At 41.0% G+C, this 19,843-nt stretch overlaps 1 protein-coding gene across 1 annotated transcript in view; it reads right to left on the bottom strand.

Moving 5' to 3' along the window:
* Positions 1 to 13,417, bottom strand: part of NTSR1 (neurotensin receptor 1) — a 134,195-nt gene extending 120,778 nt beyond the window's left edge. Inside the window, exon 1 of the mRNA XM_044661162.1 lies at positions 12,701 to 13,417. Coding sequence (XP_044517097.1) covers positions 12,701 to 13,417 — 717 coding nt within the window. The remainder of the gene's footprint in view (positions 1 to 12,700) is intronic.
* Positions 13,418 to 19,843: the final 6,426 nt, after the last annotated feature.

Raw genomic sequence — 19,843 nt, 5'->3', positions numbered from 1 at the left:
GTCATGTTGGCTTGACTGTAGGTGGATAGCATAAGCTACCAAGCACACATAAAACATTTATCATTTAGTATTATGGAACTCTGTGTATTATGCTTAGCTGTACATGGGCTTTATAAATGTTGAATGGATAAAAGAAAGAAATTGTTTTTGGTACATTAGCAGCTGCTGTTAAAAACATCCCATAATGCTAATTACAAATGGTGATTATTATAACAGGTCCGATGAGATCTCTTTTTTGGCAACCTTTTGCCAGCTAGTTGAATTACTGTATATATTTGGGAGTAATTGAGTTGCAATTCATTTCTTTAAAGTTATAGTTTAGGTTACCCTTAATTCAGACTTTACTAATCTTCAATTAACTCAGTTACCTCCAATTAACCCTCAACTGTCTCCCAAGCCAAAGTGTATATTGAGTTAAAAATTGGCATCCCTTGACCCTCACAAACTTCCATGTCCTCTTCCCTCTCATCCTCAATAATTTGATGGACACTTAGGGAATCACAAATAATTTCAATGTTTTCCTGAATAAGACATAACAAAGGAAGTAGATGAGCTGCAAACCAATAACAGCAAAAACAACAGCCCTCAAATAACAAGTGACAGATTTCAAAACTGAATAGATTTTTGTGTTGTTCAAGTCTTTGGAGGATCTGTATCACTGCCCTCTTTCTTTTAGCATGGATAATTGAGGGGTGAATAGTTGGGTTTTTCTCTACACACATATCATGGGTTTTTCCCGTGGTATTGCTCACTAAAATCTGTATTTTCAGGTGTGCTGCATCTAGGATATGATTGTTGCAGTCTGGAATGTGAACTTATTTTTACATCCCAGTTCTGGAAAGTTCAAGACTTGGCTCTGGGGAGAGATGGTGTTCTAACTGCAAGACTTTCTATGGCTCCATCTGCATACTCTGCAGTTTCCAGCAAAAGACTCATAAATAGCATTTAATAGGAGCTGTATCAGAGTCCTTAAGTCAGCCAGACCATCATAAGAGCCAACGTGGTAGGCAGATCAAGAACTAGCCTGGAAGCAAGCAAGGAAGACTCAGGTTCAAATCCTGGTAGAGACATATTTGGATTATGTGATCTTGGACAAGCCACTTAGTATGCTAGGCAACTTTCTAAGATGAGATGGTCCTAATCTGCTTTGATAGAGGGATTTCTATACCTGAAAGTTCCCTAAAGGAAAGAAGGAAACAAACAAGTGATCGTGTGCTGAAATGTCCCACAGACCCTGACAAGTAGCTGTACAACATCAAAAGAACAAATAGGAACAACAAGTAGTTCATTAGAATGGGGCTGTCTTTCAGATAAGACATCTAGGTTGCTTAGATTCACAATTATGAGAAAACTTCTCACATCAATCTTTAGACATAAACCAGGTCCTTGTTTGGGGGTCTCTGAACAGCAAGTACAGGGGTTTCACGTTGCCCAGTTACAGAGGACTAGGTTCAAACAATGATCAGTTCCCATTATCCCTGCCCTCCTCAGAGTCTGCTCAGAAAATAGTAGAACTTGACCTAAAATTGCCCTAGGGTCACTAGTATCTCATTTACATTGAGTGGGCAAAGTGAATCATGGGTAAAGCCACCCAGCCCAAAGTGGACTATGGGCAAAGTGACATTACTTCCTTGGAGACACAGGGCAACAAGTGCTCAAGCAAATGATCCCTTCCTTAGTAACTAAGCAAGATAAAAAAAACATTCCTGGGAACCCCTGCCCACTTTGCTTACCACTTTTACCTTTACTTACCTACCTTACCTTATTTATTAGACCAGCTACACTATTAGTTAATTCTCTTATAATAAAGCTTGTTTCCTCTAAATGGAGTCAGTTTGGACTATCAATCAATTCTTTAGATGAGACCCAATTAGCATCACAACCAAGCATTTATTAAATGACTTCTATGTGCTAGGCACTGTGTGAAGTGTTTACAAATATTCTCTCACTTGATCTTTTGGATCAACCAAGGGAAGTAGTTGTTATTATTACCCCAATTTTATAATTGAGGAAACTGAGGCAAATAGACATTAAGTGATTTGACCAAGGTCATATAGCTAGTAAGTGTCAGAAGCCAGATTTGAATTCAGATCTTCCTGATCCTAGGTCCAGAACTCCATCTACTTTACCACCTAGGTATGAAATCACAGACCTGGTCTCTATCTTTAGACTCTTTTGTTCCATTCTAGATCAGCAAGCAATCTACCAAAGGGAAAATCATTTGGAAGTATAGCATTGGGGCAAGTATGTGCCTCAGGGAATTGAGAGCCAGGTCTAGAGATGGGAGGTCTTGAATTCATATCTAGCCTTAGAAAATTTCTAGCTCTGTTACCATGGGCAAGCCACTTCATCTCCATTGCCTAGCCCTTAACAATCTTCTCTCTTACAACCACTAGACAGTATTGATTCTAAGATGAAAGGTAAGGGTTAAAAAAAGAAAATACAGTATTTACATTTGAACTTGTGTTAAAATGTCAGTATGTGTATGTGTGTGTGTGTGTGTCCTCTAAATATCAGTCTCAGAATTTTAGGGTTTAAAGGTAACTTAGAGACCTTTTTTTTTTAAACCGTTACTTTCTGTCTTAGGAACCATTCTATGACAGAAGGGCAAGGGCTAGGAAAATGGGGCTGGGTGACTTACCAAGAGTCACACAGCTAGGAAGTGTCTGAGATCAAATTTGAACACAGGTCTTCTCAATTCTAGGTAGTCATAGATTAAAAAAAAAACCTTTACCTTCCGTCTTAGAATCAATACTATGTATTAGTTATAGAGAACTGGTAAGGGCTAGGCAATAGAAGTTAAGTGGCCTGCTCAGGGTCACATAGTTAGGAAGTGTCTGAGGTCCTATTTGAACTCAGGATGCCCATCTCCAAGTAGGTATAGACTTTTAGAAAGTGGGAGCTGAATGAGTCTTCAGAGATCATTTAGTCAACGCTTTAATTTTATAGATGAGGAAACTAAGAGTCCCAAAGGAGAAATGACTTCTGCAGGGCTTAGAGGGCAACTTGAAGGCTACAAGTTGGATGTCCATATTCTGAGGCCAGAGCTCTTTCTCCACCCTGACTCTCTGCTACCAATATGATTTGGTCCAGTTGGTACACATTTCACAGACAGTTCCCAGATACACAACTTTCTTGTTTGGCATCATGTGCCTTTGATTCACTGCAGTTTCTCTCTGGTTAAGTTCCAACAGGAATTCTATGCCCAAGAGGAGGAGAGGAAAACAGTCAACACCCATGCTAGTTCTGCTTCTCTCTTCTTTCCATGCTTAAGGATTAATGAGCATCTAGGCTTCCAGGGTTTTCTTTTTTCTAGTTCTGGGAACTGGCAGCTGACTCTGGCACTACCAGAGGGGAGGAATTGAAGGCTTTGGTCCATGGCCTGTTCCAAAGGCCACTAAATTTTCTACTGGGCATAGATCCAGCTCTCTCTCTTCTGCCCAAACCCAGGATTAGCTACAGATAATTCAAAATATACATTTCAGCTGACAGCTTCAAGCTTTCCCCCTCTCTAGATCTTCAGAAACATGACCAGGGAGACAAAGGGACTGATTTTCAACCTTGTCTCCCAAGCTTGACTAACTTTCTAGTGGAGAGGCTAGTAAGAAATTGGCCTGAAGTTCGGAAGAAGAAAGGAGAAAGAATCATAAATAATTTGAACTAAAAGGGACCTGAGAAATAAGTTAATGCAGTTCCCCTTACCCACAAAATTAGGAAGGAAGAAATGGGCTCAGAGAAAAGTCACCTGCCCAAGACCATTGTTAGTATGTCACTGAGTTAGGACTAAGACAAAGACTTCTGAGTCCCAGGTCAATATAGTGAAAAAGCAATAAACTGGATTATATACATATACAATTTAAATCTTCATGTCTATCATCTTTTGAACCCAAGACCAGCATCCCATTTGAGTTCAGAACTAGAAGAGATAATATTAATAATAGTAGTTTATATTAAGGTAGTCCTTTATGCCATGCAAAGTATTTGCATAATTACCTTGTGCTTATAACACACTTGAGGGCAGACATTAAAAATATTATTATTTTCATTTTACAGATGAGAAAAAAGAAACTCAGGTTAAGAGATTCATCCATGGTCATACAGCTAGTAAGGCAAATAGTGAATGGAGTGGCAGGACTAGAATCAGGAAGACCTGAGTGTTCAAATCCAGTCTTAGATACTTCCTAGCTATGTGACCCTAGGCAAATGACTTAACCCTGCCTTAGTTTCCTCAACTGAAAAATGAGCTAGAGAAGGAAATGGTAAACCATTGCACTATTTTTGCCTAGAAAACCCACAAACGGAATCACAAAGAATTGGACATGACTAAAAAACCGCTCAAAAAACAAACAAACATAACTAGCAAGTGGCATCATCAAGGTCTAATATTCTTTCCACTAGGTAAAATACATTGCCTTATGATGAGCTAAAATCACAACAGAAAGGAATTGTTAGATAAATTTGAGGTAGGAAGAAGCTGAGGTGGGATTTCCAGGTAGCTGAATTGAGTTGTTACTTTTAGAATTAACTCCTCTGGGGGCAGCTGGGTAGCTCAGTGGATTGAGAGCCAGGCCTAGAGATGGGAGGTCCTAGGTTCAAATCTGGCCTCAGGCACTTCCCAGCTGTGTGACCCTGGCAAGTCACTTGACCCCCATTGCCTACCCTTACCACTCTTCTGCCTTGGAGCCAATACTCAGTATTGACTCCAAGACAGAAGGTAAGGGTTTAAAAAAAAAAAAAGAATTAACTCCTCTGTTTGTCTTTGAAAGCTCTTCATCAACTATCTGACTCCTTCCTATCTTTATGGTCATCTTATCCATGAATTTTTTCCATGTACTAGTCTATGTGCTGTTTTTCACACACAAAAGTCTATCTCTGATCTTCATGTCTTTGCACTGACCGGCTGCTATATCTGGAGTCCCGTCCCTACTTCGAGCCTTTAAAATCTCTGGCTTTCTTTAAGATTCAGCCTTGATCTCACCTCCTGCAAGAAGTCTTTCCCTCCCCGACTGCCAGTGCCTCCTCTCTGGAGATTACTTTCAATCAATTCTGTATGTATATAGGATGTAGATGTGTCTTCTTTCTCCCATTAGGATGGAGACTCCTCGAAAACAAGAGTTGTTTTTACTTTTTTATTTGTATTCCCAGCACTTGGTATAGTGCCTGGAAGACAGTGAGTGTTTAATAAGTTCTTGTTTTGCCCTGTCTAAGAGACTCATTTACTTTAGAACCATTTAATACCTCCTTTCCCACCTTCACCTTTTATAATTTCCAGCTTCCTTCAAGGTTCAGTTCAGGTACCACCTCCTACAGGCTGTCTTACCTACTCTCTTAATTAATTAATCACTGATCATTCATTCAATAAGTGTTTATTAAGTACCTCCTTAATGCAACAGGGACCTATGAACTAGCAAGTATTTATCACAAACCTGCTATGTGCCAGGTACCAAACAAAGTGCTAGAAGATGCTATTATAAAAGTAAGAGGGCTCCTAACTTCAAGGAGCTTATTCCATCCTGCAGGCAGGAGTAGTGGTGGGAGGGAGGCGAGTAGATACCTCCCTCACCATGCAGTAAGTCCTATTGGATAGGGATGTGACCCTAGAATCAACAGTATCTCAGTTCAAGTCCAATTTCTTAGGCCCATTGGATGTGTAAGTCTAGGCAAGTAATTTAGCCTTTTAGTGTAGTGGCCTGTTCAACTTTCTAAGACCACAAATTGTGGAGCAGTTGCCAGTCTGAATTGGTAGAAGTCTCTTTGTCAGGAGTTCCCCAGATCAATGAAATTACAAGTGTGGTATGACAAATACGCACCAACACAATGTTTGGCAGAGCATAGTGTGTGTTTACATATATTATATATGATAAAAAGTTATATATATGCATATATATATAAAACATTTCTTATTTATATTATATAATATATATTATATATTGCATTTCCCCAGTAAAATATAAGCTCCTGGAGGAAAACTCCTTCCTTTTTTGTTTGTACCCCTGACTCCCAGCACAGGCCATGCACATGGAAAACATTTAATGCCAGTTGAATTAAATTTAATTAGTATGGATAGCTCAGAAGAAGTCATGGCCAGTTACAGAAGAATAGATAGGATGATGGCTAGATATCTCTGACAGTGCTTTTAGGCAATGCCTTTAAAACTATGTTCAAGTAGCTACAGGGCTTGAGTTATTTTTCCGGGTATATCATTATGGAATTAAAGCTTTAGAACTGAAAGGACATAAGAGAACATGTGGTTTGAATTCCTTATTTTATAGATGAGAAAATGAGTTGTAGGGAAGTTAAATGACTTCCTCCTAATCAAAGAGATATGGAGGTAAGATTTGAAACTAGATTCTCCGATTTCAGTCAGTAGATATACTCTCTTTCTTTTTCTATGTGTATCTCTCTCTGTCTCATTCTTCTTACCATTTCTTACTTTTTTCTCCTTTTTGAACTTTTCCTTCCTTCCTTCCTTCATTCCTTCCTTCCTTCCTTCCTTCCTTCCTTCATTCCTTCCTTCCTTCTTTCCTTCCTTCCTTCCTTCCTATATTATTCTTTTCCTTTCTGGGGCCTTCAGTTCTCAGGTCACCAATTTTGGGCATCTGTAATAAAAGACCTAGAAGGCATTGCTAGCCGAATTATTAAATAAGTGAAAAATCTGTCTAACCTGTCTACCATTCCCTCCCCCAAGGTCACATAGCCCATTAACTATGGTTCTATATTAAGCAATGATTATCCAAGTTGCCCAATGATTTTTATCACCAAATCACCTCATTTCTAAACATGACTTTCCTTTGAAAGACCTATGACAGAATCTCATAAACTTACTTGGAGGCTGGTGCTCTTGCCAGGTAGTGTTTTGGAGAAAGCAGCCTTTTCAGATGGGTGCTTTCTTGCATTTCCAAATGTGGCAATTTCAGGAGGGAGCACATGAGACAAAGACTTTTAATACCTTCTTGGCAAAGAGGTAGCTCAGTTTAAATATATTCTGAAGATCTCCCTTGACTGTGAAAGTGCCTGAAATATTTATGAAGTGGAAAGTAAAACTCACTTGCAGGAAATCCTTCCTGTCAGTCAGTCAATCAATCATAAGCATTTATTCAGCACTTTCTATGTGCCAGGCACTGTGCTATAAGCACATAAATATAAGCAGAAACAATCCCTGACCTCAAGGAATTTACATTCTTTCTTTTTTTTTTTTTTAAACCCTTACCTTCTGTCTTAGAATTAATACTGTGTATTGGTTCCAAGGCAGAAGAGTGGTAAGGGCTAGGCAATGGGGGTTAAGTGACTTGCCCAGGGTCACAAAGCTAGGAAGTGTCTGAGGTCAGATTTGAACCCAATACCTCCCATCTCTAGGGCTGGATCTCAATCCACTGAGCTACCCAGCTGCCTCCAAGGAGTTTACATTCTAATGGGGGCTGAAGAGGGTAGAAAAAGTTCTATTGTAGCCTAGGAAGAGCCATCCAATCAGAGGAAGAGGCTACAGTGACACAGAGGACCTCCAAAGAATGAATTCAAGGGCTGTGATGAGCTTCCAGGATGAAAAGGTTTTTGGGGCATGGGAGAGAAAGTAAGTCTAGAGTGCAATCTGTGAGACATTTTGATACATATAGTGGAAAGAGCTGTGCCCTCAACTTGGAGCCATGAAATAGCTGAATTTTGAATCCCATTCCCAGTCTGTGCTAGTTATTTGATTATGGGCAAATCCCTTAACCTCTAGAAGCCTCATCTGTAGGATGGTGCTCTCTGTAGTCTCTGTCTCAACAACTTATCAAATGAGATAATGTCCATAAAGTGCTATGTAAAATGTTAAGCTCTTTATAAATGTCAGCTCTTATTATTAACGTCAATTGAACAAATCAGTGGAGAAGACTGTCAGAACCATAAAAGTTATCCATAAAGAAATAAAATTAAATTATTTTCAAAAGCACACAACAGCTTGAATGAGTAGCCAAGCAGAGGTCTTTGGAAGACCTACTTCAATGAATAATAATAGCTCAGAAGGCAGCTGGGTAGTTCAAAGGATTAAGAGCCAGACCTAGAGAGAGCAGGTCCTAAGTTTAAATCAGACCTCAGACACTTCCTAGCTGTGTGACACTGGGCAAGTCACTTAATTACCATTGCCTAGCCCTTATTTCCCTTCCACTTTGGAACCAACAGAGTATTGATTCTAAGATGGAAGGTAAGGGTTTAAAAAATAATAGCTGACATTTACATAGAACTCCAAAGTTAAAAAATTACATACATGTCTCATTTTATCTCTAATGGGGGGAGGGAAATAGGTTTCATAAGTAATCTTATTTTATAAGACTCATAGTGATCAAGGGACTTGTTTATGACCACAGAGCAAGGAATCAGCTAGTAGCAATCTAGGAAGTGTTAGAACTGAAATCCCAACCCAGGCCTCCCTTGCCTCCAAGTCCAATACTGTCACTATTTAGCCCGATGTCTCCTAGTGAGCAGGTAAAAGGCATTTGTAATGAGCACATCCATTGTTTGTGGCAAATATGTGGAGCTAAAATCCTTTGACCTGTACTTGAAGACTTTTTAAAAAAAATTATATTGTCAATAGATATTGACCTATTTAATTTATTTTAATTAGATTTTTGATTTTTTTATTATTAATTTTTATTTATTTTCATTACTTTTAAATTAGATTAAGTCAATAGATATTGACATATTTAATTTATCATGTTAGGCTTTATCCATATACAAAAAAATCAGAAGAAACTCTTATCCACTAGTATATTACATTATTTTGGGAAAATAACCAATCAACAATATTTATTAAGTGCTAGGCACTGAAGATAAAAATACAAAGGTGAGATTGTGTCTGTCTTCAAGGAACTTTTATGCTAAGTATTAGCAAGGATAGGGGTTTAAGGACCAAAGATATACGGAAATTTGGACTCATTAATTATTGGGTCAAAATTCAAAAGGGAAGGATCGGGGTGGAGAGTAACATGGTCTGGGTGAGGAGGAAAGAACAGTGACTGGTAGTTTCAGTGAGGATGGAGAACAGGTTTAGGTGGCTTAAAGCATAGAGAGCTATGGAAGTTATGGTCGGTAAAGACGTTTTAGAGTTATTGATTAAGCAAGGTGTAACAATTGTAGGTAGACAACTATAGCACCATCCCTGTGTGTGATTGAGGTGGAATGAAGACCACAAATCCTGAGAGTTAAGGAGTTTGAGGAATCAAAAATTAATGGTATTAGAGAGGGAACCAATGCACTGGAGTTCCTAAGGATAAGAGCAATCACTGAGGTGGAAAGGAAGGAAGTGAGAAATTTCTTCTTAGAAATGAGGGAGATGGACTTGGAAATGGTAAATAACAGTATCTGGAATGGGTACCATCTTTGTATGGCTTGCAACCTCATAGAAAAGAGGTTCCTGAGTGAATGTGTTACAGGAAGGATATGGAAATTTTTTTTTAAACCCTTACCTTCCATCTTGCAGTCAATACTGTGTATTGGCTCCAAGGCAGAAGAGCAGTAAGGACTAGACAATGGGGGTTAAGTGACTTTTCCAGGGTCATACAGTTAGGAAGTCTCTGAGGCCAGATTTGAACCTAGGACCTCCTCTCTCTAGGCCTGGCCACAGAGCTACCCAGCTGCCCTCAGGATATGGACATTTCAGAGAAGAGTAAAAAGTATTCTTTCTCTTTCTGGATTAGCTTGCTTGCGTGTGTATGTGTATGTGTGTGTGTGTATGTGTGTGTGAATGGGTGAGGGAAGGCAATGAGAAAAGGAACCATTAGTATGGTACTTAAGAAGAGGGCTAGGGATGCAATGTCTTCTGGAAGGAGAGCCATATTTCAGAGATTACAAAGAAATGAAAGGAGCATGAAAGAATATGATATGAAGTACTTTTTTTTTTTACTCAGTCCAGAGTCTCCCAAAACTTTACTGTTGTGGGAACTCCCAGTATGGAAATGCTCTTCACTAATGCAGATCAGCGATTTTTGTGCAGTTTAGATAGATAGTCACACAACTGATACTTATTAGAGGCAAGATTTGAAACCAGGTCTTCTTGTTTATAAGGCTAGACTTCTATATCCTGCCATTATGCCCCTCAACACTTACATTAAAAGAAAAACAACTTTTATCTTCTGTCTTAGAATAGATTTTAAGTATTGGTTCCAAGGCAGAAGAATGGTAAGGTCTAGAGGATTGGGGTTAAGTGACTTGTCCCAACTCACACAGTTAGGATGTGTCTGAGGTCAGGTTTGAACCCAGGACCTCCCATCCCCAGGCTTAACTCTCTATCCACAGAACCACTCAGCTGCTTGAAGACTTACATTTAAATAAGAAAAAAAGTTAAGGCAATATAAAGTGATTTGTTTGACTTCTTTTGATAACATTTATCACATTCTAAGTGGTATTATAATTATTTTGAATATCCCCCCTCCCCACCAGCCCCATCAGACTATAAGCACCTCAAAGGCAGAGTTCTGACTTTTATCATCTTTTCATCCCCAACACCAGAGCACGGTGCTTGGCACATAATAGAATTATAAGAAATGCTTGCTGAATTGCAATTGCTAAACTCTGATCAGGCATTTCTGAGAAAGACAGAGGCGACTTGTGGGGGTCAGAGAGATCAGGGAATGTTTCTTAGAGGTGAAAGTTGACTGGGTCTCTAACAGTGAATCAACCTTCTCTTGTGTAGTTTGCTTAAACTACAGATTTGCTTAACACAGTGTGAGTTCATCAAATCTTCACTGAGTGAATAATCGATGAATCAATTCATCCACAGGTGAAAGTTCCAGTTCAAGTCGATGTGGTCTGAATTAGCACTCCGCATAGTGCCTTGGTCTATTAAAGTAGGCTGCTTAAGAACTTTTTGTTACACTGAATTGAATTTTGCTCTATTAGAGAAGCTGAAAGGAATTTACCCTCCAAGTTGAAGTGAAATGAACAGGCATGGTAAGGGGTTGAACATTTTCCAAAGTAAAGTGGCTGCTTGTTTCATTAATGGGCTCTGCAAAGCTCTTTTCTAAGCAAAACCTAGATCAAAGACTGACTCTGGGAAGTAGCTTTTAGAAAAAGCAAAAGTATATCCAATGGAATAAAGAAGTTAATTTCTTGCTCTTCCTCCTATTACTTTCTTGCCTTCTTTGTTTTTCTGGGAACTATCCAGGAACACAGGACCCTTTTATAGAAGTGGGATAATGAGGCCCTCACTAATTTGTCCCGAAGTGAGGCACACCTGTAAACAGAAGAGGAGGCACAGAGGTTGAAGGGGAGAGGAGGAGAGCAAAGAGAATTGAGTGTTTAACTGAAGCGTCAAAGTGCACTGCCTCGAAAATCTCTACTTCAAGCACGGAATTTACATTTAAATAATAGCTCTCTCCACAGGCATCTCAGCCCCTGCTAGCACTCATAAATTGGTGAAAAGATCCCTTGTTACCGCAGAGAAAAAGCAGTCCCAGAGCCCAGAGGAGAAATGCCAGCTGTAGTCAGCTGAGAAGCCAGAGCCCAGCGCAACCTCCCGGCAGAAGTCCGGGAAGAGAACTGGAAGAGAAGTCCTCCCTAATTCCTGTACATCAGTCCCCTTGGGGCGGAAGGTTGCCAGGTGGGAAGATGGGAAGCTCTGGATTCCCAGTCCTACAGTGCGTTAAGGAACCCTCTGGGGGTGGGGCGCCCTAACCCTAAAGGTCTAAACAAAGGGAACTGGCAGGAGGCAATCCTATAAGGGGAGTTGAGTGGAAACAGCAACCCTTGCTATTTGCCTACTGTGTGATCTTGGACGTGTCTTTTCACTCCTTAGGGTCTCAGTTTCCTCATCTGACAAAAGAAGGGCCTGAGTTCCGGTGATAAAGAAGGTCTCTTCGAGTTCGAAATCCTTTGACTATTAAACATTCACTCCACTCCAGAGGCCAGACTCAGAAGTTGTGGAGAGTCGAGCGGGGTGGGAATGGGAGTGAGAGGAGTCTATAGCTTTGACAGAAACAGTAAAGGGCATCTCCCTCTTTTCATCGCCCTTACCCGTCACCACCAACTCTCCCTTCTCGTTTTTCCCTACGCAGAGATCTTTGGGGGAAAGTTTAGATAGATTTGGAAGAGACCCTAGAAATCTCTATTCCAGCAGCCTCATTTTACAGAGATGGAAATTGAGGTCTCAGGAAATGACTTGATGCACTAGGAGTTTGAACTTGGGCTCTTCTGCCTTCTTGTGCAGAGTCCTTTCTACTACAGCAAAACACAGCGGCTCCCTTTACCACCAGCATCACTTTTTAGAGTGGATAGAAGGAAACAACCTGTACCCCTGTACCCTCTCCTCCCATCCCTGCGCTCTCGCCTTGAAAGCTATGGTGAAGACTTGAGTTACCTTCGTTGAAAAAAGAACAGTTCCCCATGGCAGTAGAAAAGCTTCTTTTGGGGTGGGTAGTGGGGGAGGGGGGGAAGGGGGAGTGGCGGTGATGATGAAATGTTCAAAGCCAAGGAAAGAAATATGAACTGTTTTATCTAAACTTTTCATTTACCCCAGCGCCCAGCACTGTGCTCAGCATACACCAGCCCCCCCCCCCCCCCAATAAATAAATAAATAAACGTGTGTGGAATGAATGAATGGATAGATGGATGTTATTGGTTGTGATGATGAGGCAGAGAAGTAGGATGGAGCTTCCAAATGACGAAGTGAGAAGGTCCCAGCTCCCCTTTCCCCAACCCGGATAAACGGGAATGGGAGGTCTCTCACCTGGATGACGATCTTGAGCGTGGAAGTATCCACAATCGTGGAGCAGATGAAACCATTGGGATCACCATCGGGACTGGCGTTGAACTGGCCCATAGTGAAGAGCATGGGGATGGCGAGCAGGAAGGAGAGGAGCCAGATGCAGCTGATGAACTTCTTGGTTCGGCTCCTGGACATGATGCTTTTGGCCTTGAACGGGTGGCAGATGGCCATATAGCGTTCCAGGCTGAGGCTGGCGATATTGAGAGCGGTGGCATAAGTGCAAGCATCCCGAAGGAAGTAGTAACCCCGGCACACCGCATCGCCGAAGGCCCAAGGGTGGTGGACCCAGATGAAGTTGTAGAGCTCGATGGGCATAGACAGCAGGAGGATGAGGAGGTCGGAGAGGGCCAGACTAGCCAGGTGGTAGTGGACGGTACTCTGCAGGTTCTGCAGTGACTTCTTGCGCACCAGGGTGAAGGCAGTGACCGAGTTCCCCACGGTGCCCACCACGAAGAGCGTCAGGTAAATGACAGTGACCAACACCTTAGAGTAGATGTCTGTGTTCACGTCCAGGTCGGTGTCTGGGGTGAGGAGCCTCTCTGACGAGTTGGCAGTGCTGTTGCTGTAGCTGGGGGCCAGGAGTGAGGGGTCCCCCACTCCACCTTCCGACTGCTCCAAGCGGAAAGAACCTGGTTCTGCCTGGCTGGGGGGCGCGGGTGCGGTGCTGTTGAGGCGCATCCTGGCCAGTGGCGCTGAGCGAGAGTGGGGCGGCCAACCCGACAGAGCGGAGGATTAGGAGGCGACTGCGGAGAGCCCAGCTTGTCCTGAGTCTATGTCCCTCTGTATTCTCACTCCCTCCGAGACCACCCCCTTCGTCCCCTGCAAAAGCTTTCACTGCCAGGGTCTGGGGGCAGCTGGATGCGTCCGTCTTAGTGTGGTTGACAAGACAAGGTAGGGACCGAGGTGTCAGCAGCCTTCTCTCAGCATTTCCAGTATAGAGTAGTGCCGCCAAAAGCCCAGGGTCTTTGTCCACCGTGAAAAGGGCGCGTGCGTTTGGCTCGCGTCCCTACTCGCAGGCTGTGGGTCCTGGGCTACGCCAGTCAGCGATCCGCCTCTAGCCTCCCATCTTCCCCAAGCCGCTCCGAGCCGGCTCCGGAGTGCCTCTGACAGCAAGAGGAGCTCGCATAGAAACACACCCGGCGCGCGCACTTACGTATACACACACACACACACACACACACACACACACACACACACACACACACACACAGCCCTCATCCAGTACACACAAGGGGTGGGGATGGGGGTGGGGATGGGGGTGAGAGAGAGAGAGAGAGAGAGAGAGAGAGAGAGAGAGAGAGAGAGAGAGAAGAGGAAGAGAGAGAGAGCAACAGAGAGCGCTTCCCCTCCACCCCCCCTTCCAGGGGTCTATGGCTGGTTTGGGTGTGGGCAAGGACGCTGTACTGTAGTGGGGTAATGCTGTTTGGGATTGTCCAGTGAGTAGACTGTGGGAAAAGAAGCATTTGATACCAAAGCAGTATCTAACTTCTTTCCTTTGGTGGAATCTGAATCAGAAGCAGGGAAAGGGGAGGAATGAAAATACTTCATTCTAGCAGGCTTTCAGGGGGAATCATGGTGCTGACTTATGCTCCTCTGGTTTTTCCTCCAAATGTTCTCCTTGAACTGGGAACTCTACAAAGGATAGCAAATGCTTTCAGAAAGAGAAGATCATGACTGGCAGCAGGGATGAGGTTGGTCTTCTCCATCACCTGGGGGCCTGCATCTAGAGACAATAGAGATGATCTTTCCTCAGCCTGGTGTAGTGGAAAGAATCATGGACCAAGAATGGAGTCCTGGGTTTCATGCACTAAAGGCCATTTGAGTCTGACTTTTTTCTCTTGTTAACATGAGGAGAGACTAGTAGTTCTTGGGCATTGATAGACTAATTCAAGAGGCTTAAGGTTATGAATCCGAGAGATTAGAAGATTTCAACAGAAAAGAGAAGTTTGGAAGAGAAGTGGCAGGGTGGGGGAAGAATAATGAGTTCTGTTCTGAACATAGTGAATTCAATACCTCTCTGGAACATCCTGTTTGAGATGCCTATAGGCATCACATGCTGATGTGAACTGAAACTCAGTGGAGAGACTAGTACCAAATATTCGTGGTGTCCAAGAAGTATTAGTATATTTTTAAGATTTAATAGCTTAAACAGCTATAACTAGCCTAATAGCTTTCATAGTTTAAGTTGTTCTAAGTCTTTTGGGATGCCCTATATAAATATGGGAGTTATCTGCATAAAAATGATGATTAAATCCACTAGATGTGAGGAGTTCACCAAGATGAAGAGCATATAGAGAGAAGACAAGAAAACACAGGACAGTCTTGGGGAATAGCTACTATTAAAGTCTGTGATATAGATGAAGGGCCAGGAAAGGAGGCCAAGAAGGAGTAGTTAGAAAGAGAACTGGGAGAGTGGTGTTTAAGAGAATCCTAGATAAGAGAAAGGTGCAGAGAGTCAAAGCTGAATGAGGACTGAGAGAAGAGGACCATGTTGCAAAATTAAGAGATAATTGGTAATTTTGGGGAAAACAGTTTTAGTTGAGTAATGAGGTTGGAAACCAGATTGCAAAGGGTTAAGAAATAATTGAAAGGAGAGAAAGAAGAGGTAATGAGAATAGACAATGAGTATGGGGAAAAGTAGAGATATGATGCTATAAGGGGATGGTAGGATCTAGCGAATATTTTGTATGGTTGAGGAAGACTTGTATGTGCTTGAAGGCAGTAGTGAAGAACTAGTTGATAGAGACTGAAAATGAGAGAAAAAGGGGAAATGACTAAGTGAGCAATCTACTGGAGAAGTTGGGAAGGGCACATGATATGTCAACTTGACCTTAGCAAGAAGGGTTATCAGAGTGGAGGAAAGGAGGAAAAAGTGAGAAATATTGTTAAGGGGATTTAAGATGAAGAGAAGGGAAGAAGAAGAAGGAACCTCAATTCTTGTTGGGGAGAAGGAAGCATGGGAAGATTGAGCAGAGAATAATTTTTGAAATTGCTTCTGAGGATTACCATTTAAAAACATATATAATGTAATATGTAATATGATAATAATTTAATACATATTATTTTAATAGAAGGATCATCTCGCTGTAGTTAAGGGCTAGAGATGGATAACATGAATTTATAGGGTTAGCACAGTTGTTGCAAGTCAAGTCAATAAGTATTTATTAAGTGTGTCAGGCAATGAATACTGTTTTCATACCTTTCTCCTATGTTTAACAGCATGTAAAGCGGGAATGGAGGAGGTAGATAGTCTAAATCTGGGATTTTGTAAGAGATGAGAAGTGATAAAAGGAGGCAAGGGGTTTGAGAATTGATGACAGTACAAAGTTGAACTGGTTAATTGTGGGGATGATATTGGGAATGGAGGAAAGTCAAATCAGACCATGGGCAACATCCTGAGAATATTCTTAGAGATACAAGGATTGAGGTTCATTAATCAGGTTGGCAAAGTTTATAATGGATAAGGAATTAGAAAAGATGGAATGCTAGGAGGTTGTGGTCAGATTGAGGAATATCAGGGTTTTTGATTAAGAAAATGTAACACTTAAGGCTTATTTACTTGGTCCAGGATACAAGCTCCAAGGTGTGGCTGTCCCTATGTGTGGCTAAGGTGATATAAAGGAGTAGGTAATAAGGTTTAAGGAAATCGAGGAATTCCGAGATTAGGGAGTTTGAGGGAACATCAATATGGACACGGAAGTCCTGAATGAAGACACTGAGAAGAAGTAAGTGAGCCAGGTATTACATATACTGAGAAAGGAGGGAGAAATACATAGGGCTAAATAGATAGCAGGTGCCATGATGTGAATAAGGCAGGAAAATTTTGATACATTTCAAAGAAGATAAAGGTTGCTCATTATTTTTCTCATTAATCCCTTCTCCCTTTCTTATTATTTCTATTACTGTAGAGACTAATACCATCTTCCCAGGTCTTTGTACTTGCAATTCAGGAGTCATTCTTGACTACTCATTGTCTCTCACTCTCTATATCCAATCTGTGGCCAAGGTCTTTTGATTTCACCTTTGGAATATCTTCTGTATTGTAATGCACTACAGTATATGCTGCCTTCCTTATTCTGACACTGCCACCACTCTGGTACAGGTCCTCATCCCCTCATGCCTGGATTATTGCAGTAGTCCATTGGCGAATCTGTCTACCTTAGGTCTCTCCCTGATCTAATTCATTCTTCATCTGGCCACCAAAGTGACTTCCCTAAAGCTCAGGTCCAATCACATCATTCCCCTACTAATTAACTCCAATGGCTCCCCATTGTCTCCAGGATCAAATACAAAATGTTCTGTTTGGCATTTGAAGCCTTTTATAATGTAGCCTCCTGATACCTTTCCAGACTGCTTACACTTTATTCCTTGACACATACTTTTTGACAAAGTGAATTCTGGCTGTCTGCGAACAAGACAATCCATCTCTTAGTTCTGGCCTTTTTTCTCTAGCTGTCCTCCATGACTTCCAATCTCTTGTTTCCTTTAAGTCTCAACTAAAATTCCTCTTCTACAAAAAGCCTTTCCCAACTCCTTGAATTTCAGTGCCTTCCCTCATTGTTCCCTGTTTTTCCTATATAAAGCTTGCTCCATAAATTTGGTTGCATTGTGTCTCTTTCATTATGTTGTAAGCTCTTTGAGGGCAGGGATCATCTTTTGTCTCTTTTTGTTTCCCCAGTGTTTAGCATAGTGCTTGGCACATAGTAGGCACTTAATAAATGTTTATCAATTGATCAATTGATTGCTGAGCCATAGTGGCAAAAGAAGAGCCTGGAAGGTTCAGGGAGAGGGACAAAAATTATTCCAGCTCCCCATGAAAAGTAATATGTTGGAAGATGTAAGTAAAAGTACAACCAGTGCTGGAATGTATGGCTAGTGATGCACTAGTATTTAAGAGGGAAACAGAATTCAACAAGATCAAATAAAGTATTGCTGTAGCTAAGGCTAATATCTTTAGAAATAGTGATAGTAATACTAGAAATTATCATAATAATATTAATAATAGTAACAATATAATAATAGCAACTAATAGAAATAGTAATAATAGAAGTAGTAATAATAAAGGGTTATAGTAATAATGGATAGTACTAGTAGTAACATTAGTAATAATATTAGTAGCAATAAAACTATAATAATAGTAGTATTTACAATAGTAATAATATTAAGGATTAACAGAAATAATCATAATAATAGCAGAAATAATAGTAGCAGTCGTAGGAGGACAAGTAGCATTTACATAGTGCCTGAATATTTACAAAACACAAATATTATCTCATTTAATCCCCAAAACAACCCTGAGAGATAGATGCTATTATTATCCTCATTTTATAGAAGAAAAAATTGAAGTAGACAGAGGTTGTGACTTTCCAAAGGGCACCAAAGCTAATAAATGCTTAGGATAGTATTTTTTAATACTTCAAATATTTTTTTTTTTAGAAAAATTTTCCATGGTTACATGATTCATGTTTTTACTTTCCCCTTCACCCCCCTTCACCCCACTCCCCATAGCTAAAGTGCATTTCCACTGGTTTTAACATGTGTCATCAATCAAGACCTATTTCTATATTACTGATCGTTACATTGGTGTGGTCTTTGGAGTCTACATCCCCAATCATGTCCTCATCAACCCACGTGTCCAAGCAGTTGTTTTTCTTCTGTGTTTCCACTCCTGTTGTTCTTCCTCTGAATGTGGGTAGTGTTCTTTTCCATAAATCCTTCAGATTTTTCCTGGGTCATTGCATTGCTGCTAGTACAGAAGTCCATTACATTCAATTTTACCACAGTGTATCAGTCTCTGTGTACAATGTTCTCCCGGTTCTGCTCCTTTCACTCTGCATCAATTCCTGGAGGTCATTCCAGTTCACATGGAATTCTTTAGGATAGTATTTTAATTCAAGCCTCTGCTCCAAGTCCAGCAAGATGTGTACTGTATCACCTGTGAAAGATAGGATTCCAACCAGCTCTCAGTCATTTATCTATAGAAGCATCTATAGAAACCTTTATAAGTTTTTATAAATAGGAAATTCCTGTGGCACTTGGACTTTGCACAAAACTTCCTTCATGAGGGTGAGAAACACTTTTGGGAAGCCTCTGCCTCCCTCTTTGATGTCTTGCTAAATACTGTGGGAAGCCAATAAGAGAATAGATAAAAATCTGAGACCCCTCTTTTGACACCTCTTATGATCCATACCTTTTCTTATTGGAAAAACATTATAGACTTATTGGAAAGCTTTGGGTCCATAACCAGACCAGAAGTTACTGAGTTGACAATTTCTCTCCTTGATAATTAAGAAGCCTGAACCCTAAAAAATATATTACTTAGATAAGGACTGGAGCCAGACAATTTAGTCCAGACTATCTGACCAGGTGCAGATCTGTAAATCAAGGCAGAATGCAATTAGTAAACATCTCCATGAAATTTATTTCTGCTCCCAGAAGTAAACCCCTACTAATTGGTGGTTGGAATTTGGCCCTTGTCCTTGCACCCATATCTCTACTTTCTAGACTTTAATGGATTGTGTATGATTTGTAACCCCTTCACAGCTGTTACTCTTTCTTTGTGTTCTTTGTTTGAAACCAGCATAAAATAAAGTCCAAATCCCATAGCGTTAGAGCAACATAGGCTAACCACTAGTCTGGTTGTTCTCATTTTCTTTCTCCTGCCTTAACAATCCTAAGCCACCAACACCACTCAGGACCCCAAAATCAAATAGGGGGCTAGCTCCCTATAAAATACTGAGACAATCACTGACTAGCTGTGGCTGTGATTTGATCTTTTTTTGATTTTGTCATCAAAACTTGATTGTATGATCTAAGATCTACTAATGGGTAAGAGATATCTTAATGAAGTATTTCTTCCCAAAGCTCACAAGAACCCATCAGTAACCCAAAGATCCTGGGGCATGAGGTCTCTTCTCTTTTCTCTCCCCTCCTCCTTGTCCTCGTCCTCCTCGTCCTCGTCCTCCTCATCCTCCTTCTTCTTCTGCTTCTTCTTCTTCTGCTTCTTCTCTCTCTTTGTATCTCTCTCTTCTCTCTGTCTGTTTGAGCTCCCTAGATACATTTTTAAAGCCTTTTGGTTATAATAATTTTTTATAACCCTTACCT

The sequence above is a fragment of the Gracilinanus agilis genome, chromosome 2, assembly GCF_016433145.1.
Source record: "Gracilinanus agilis isolate LMUSP501 chromosome 2, AgileGrace, whole genome shotgun sequence".
Classification (NCBI taxonomy): domain Eukaryota; kingdom Metazoa; phylum Chordata; class Mammalia; order Didelphimorphia; family Didelphidae; genus Gracilinanus; species Gracilinanus agilis.
This window is presented reverse-complemented; position numbering and strand designations above follow the sequence as displayed.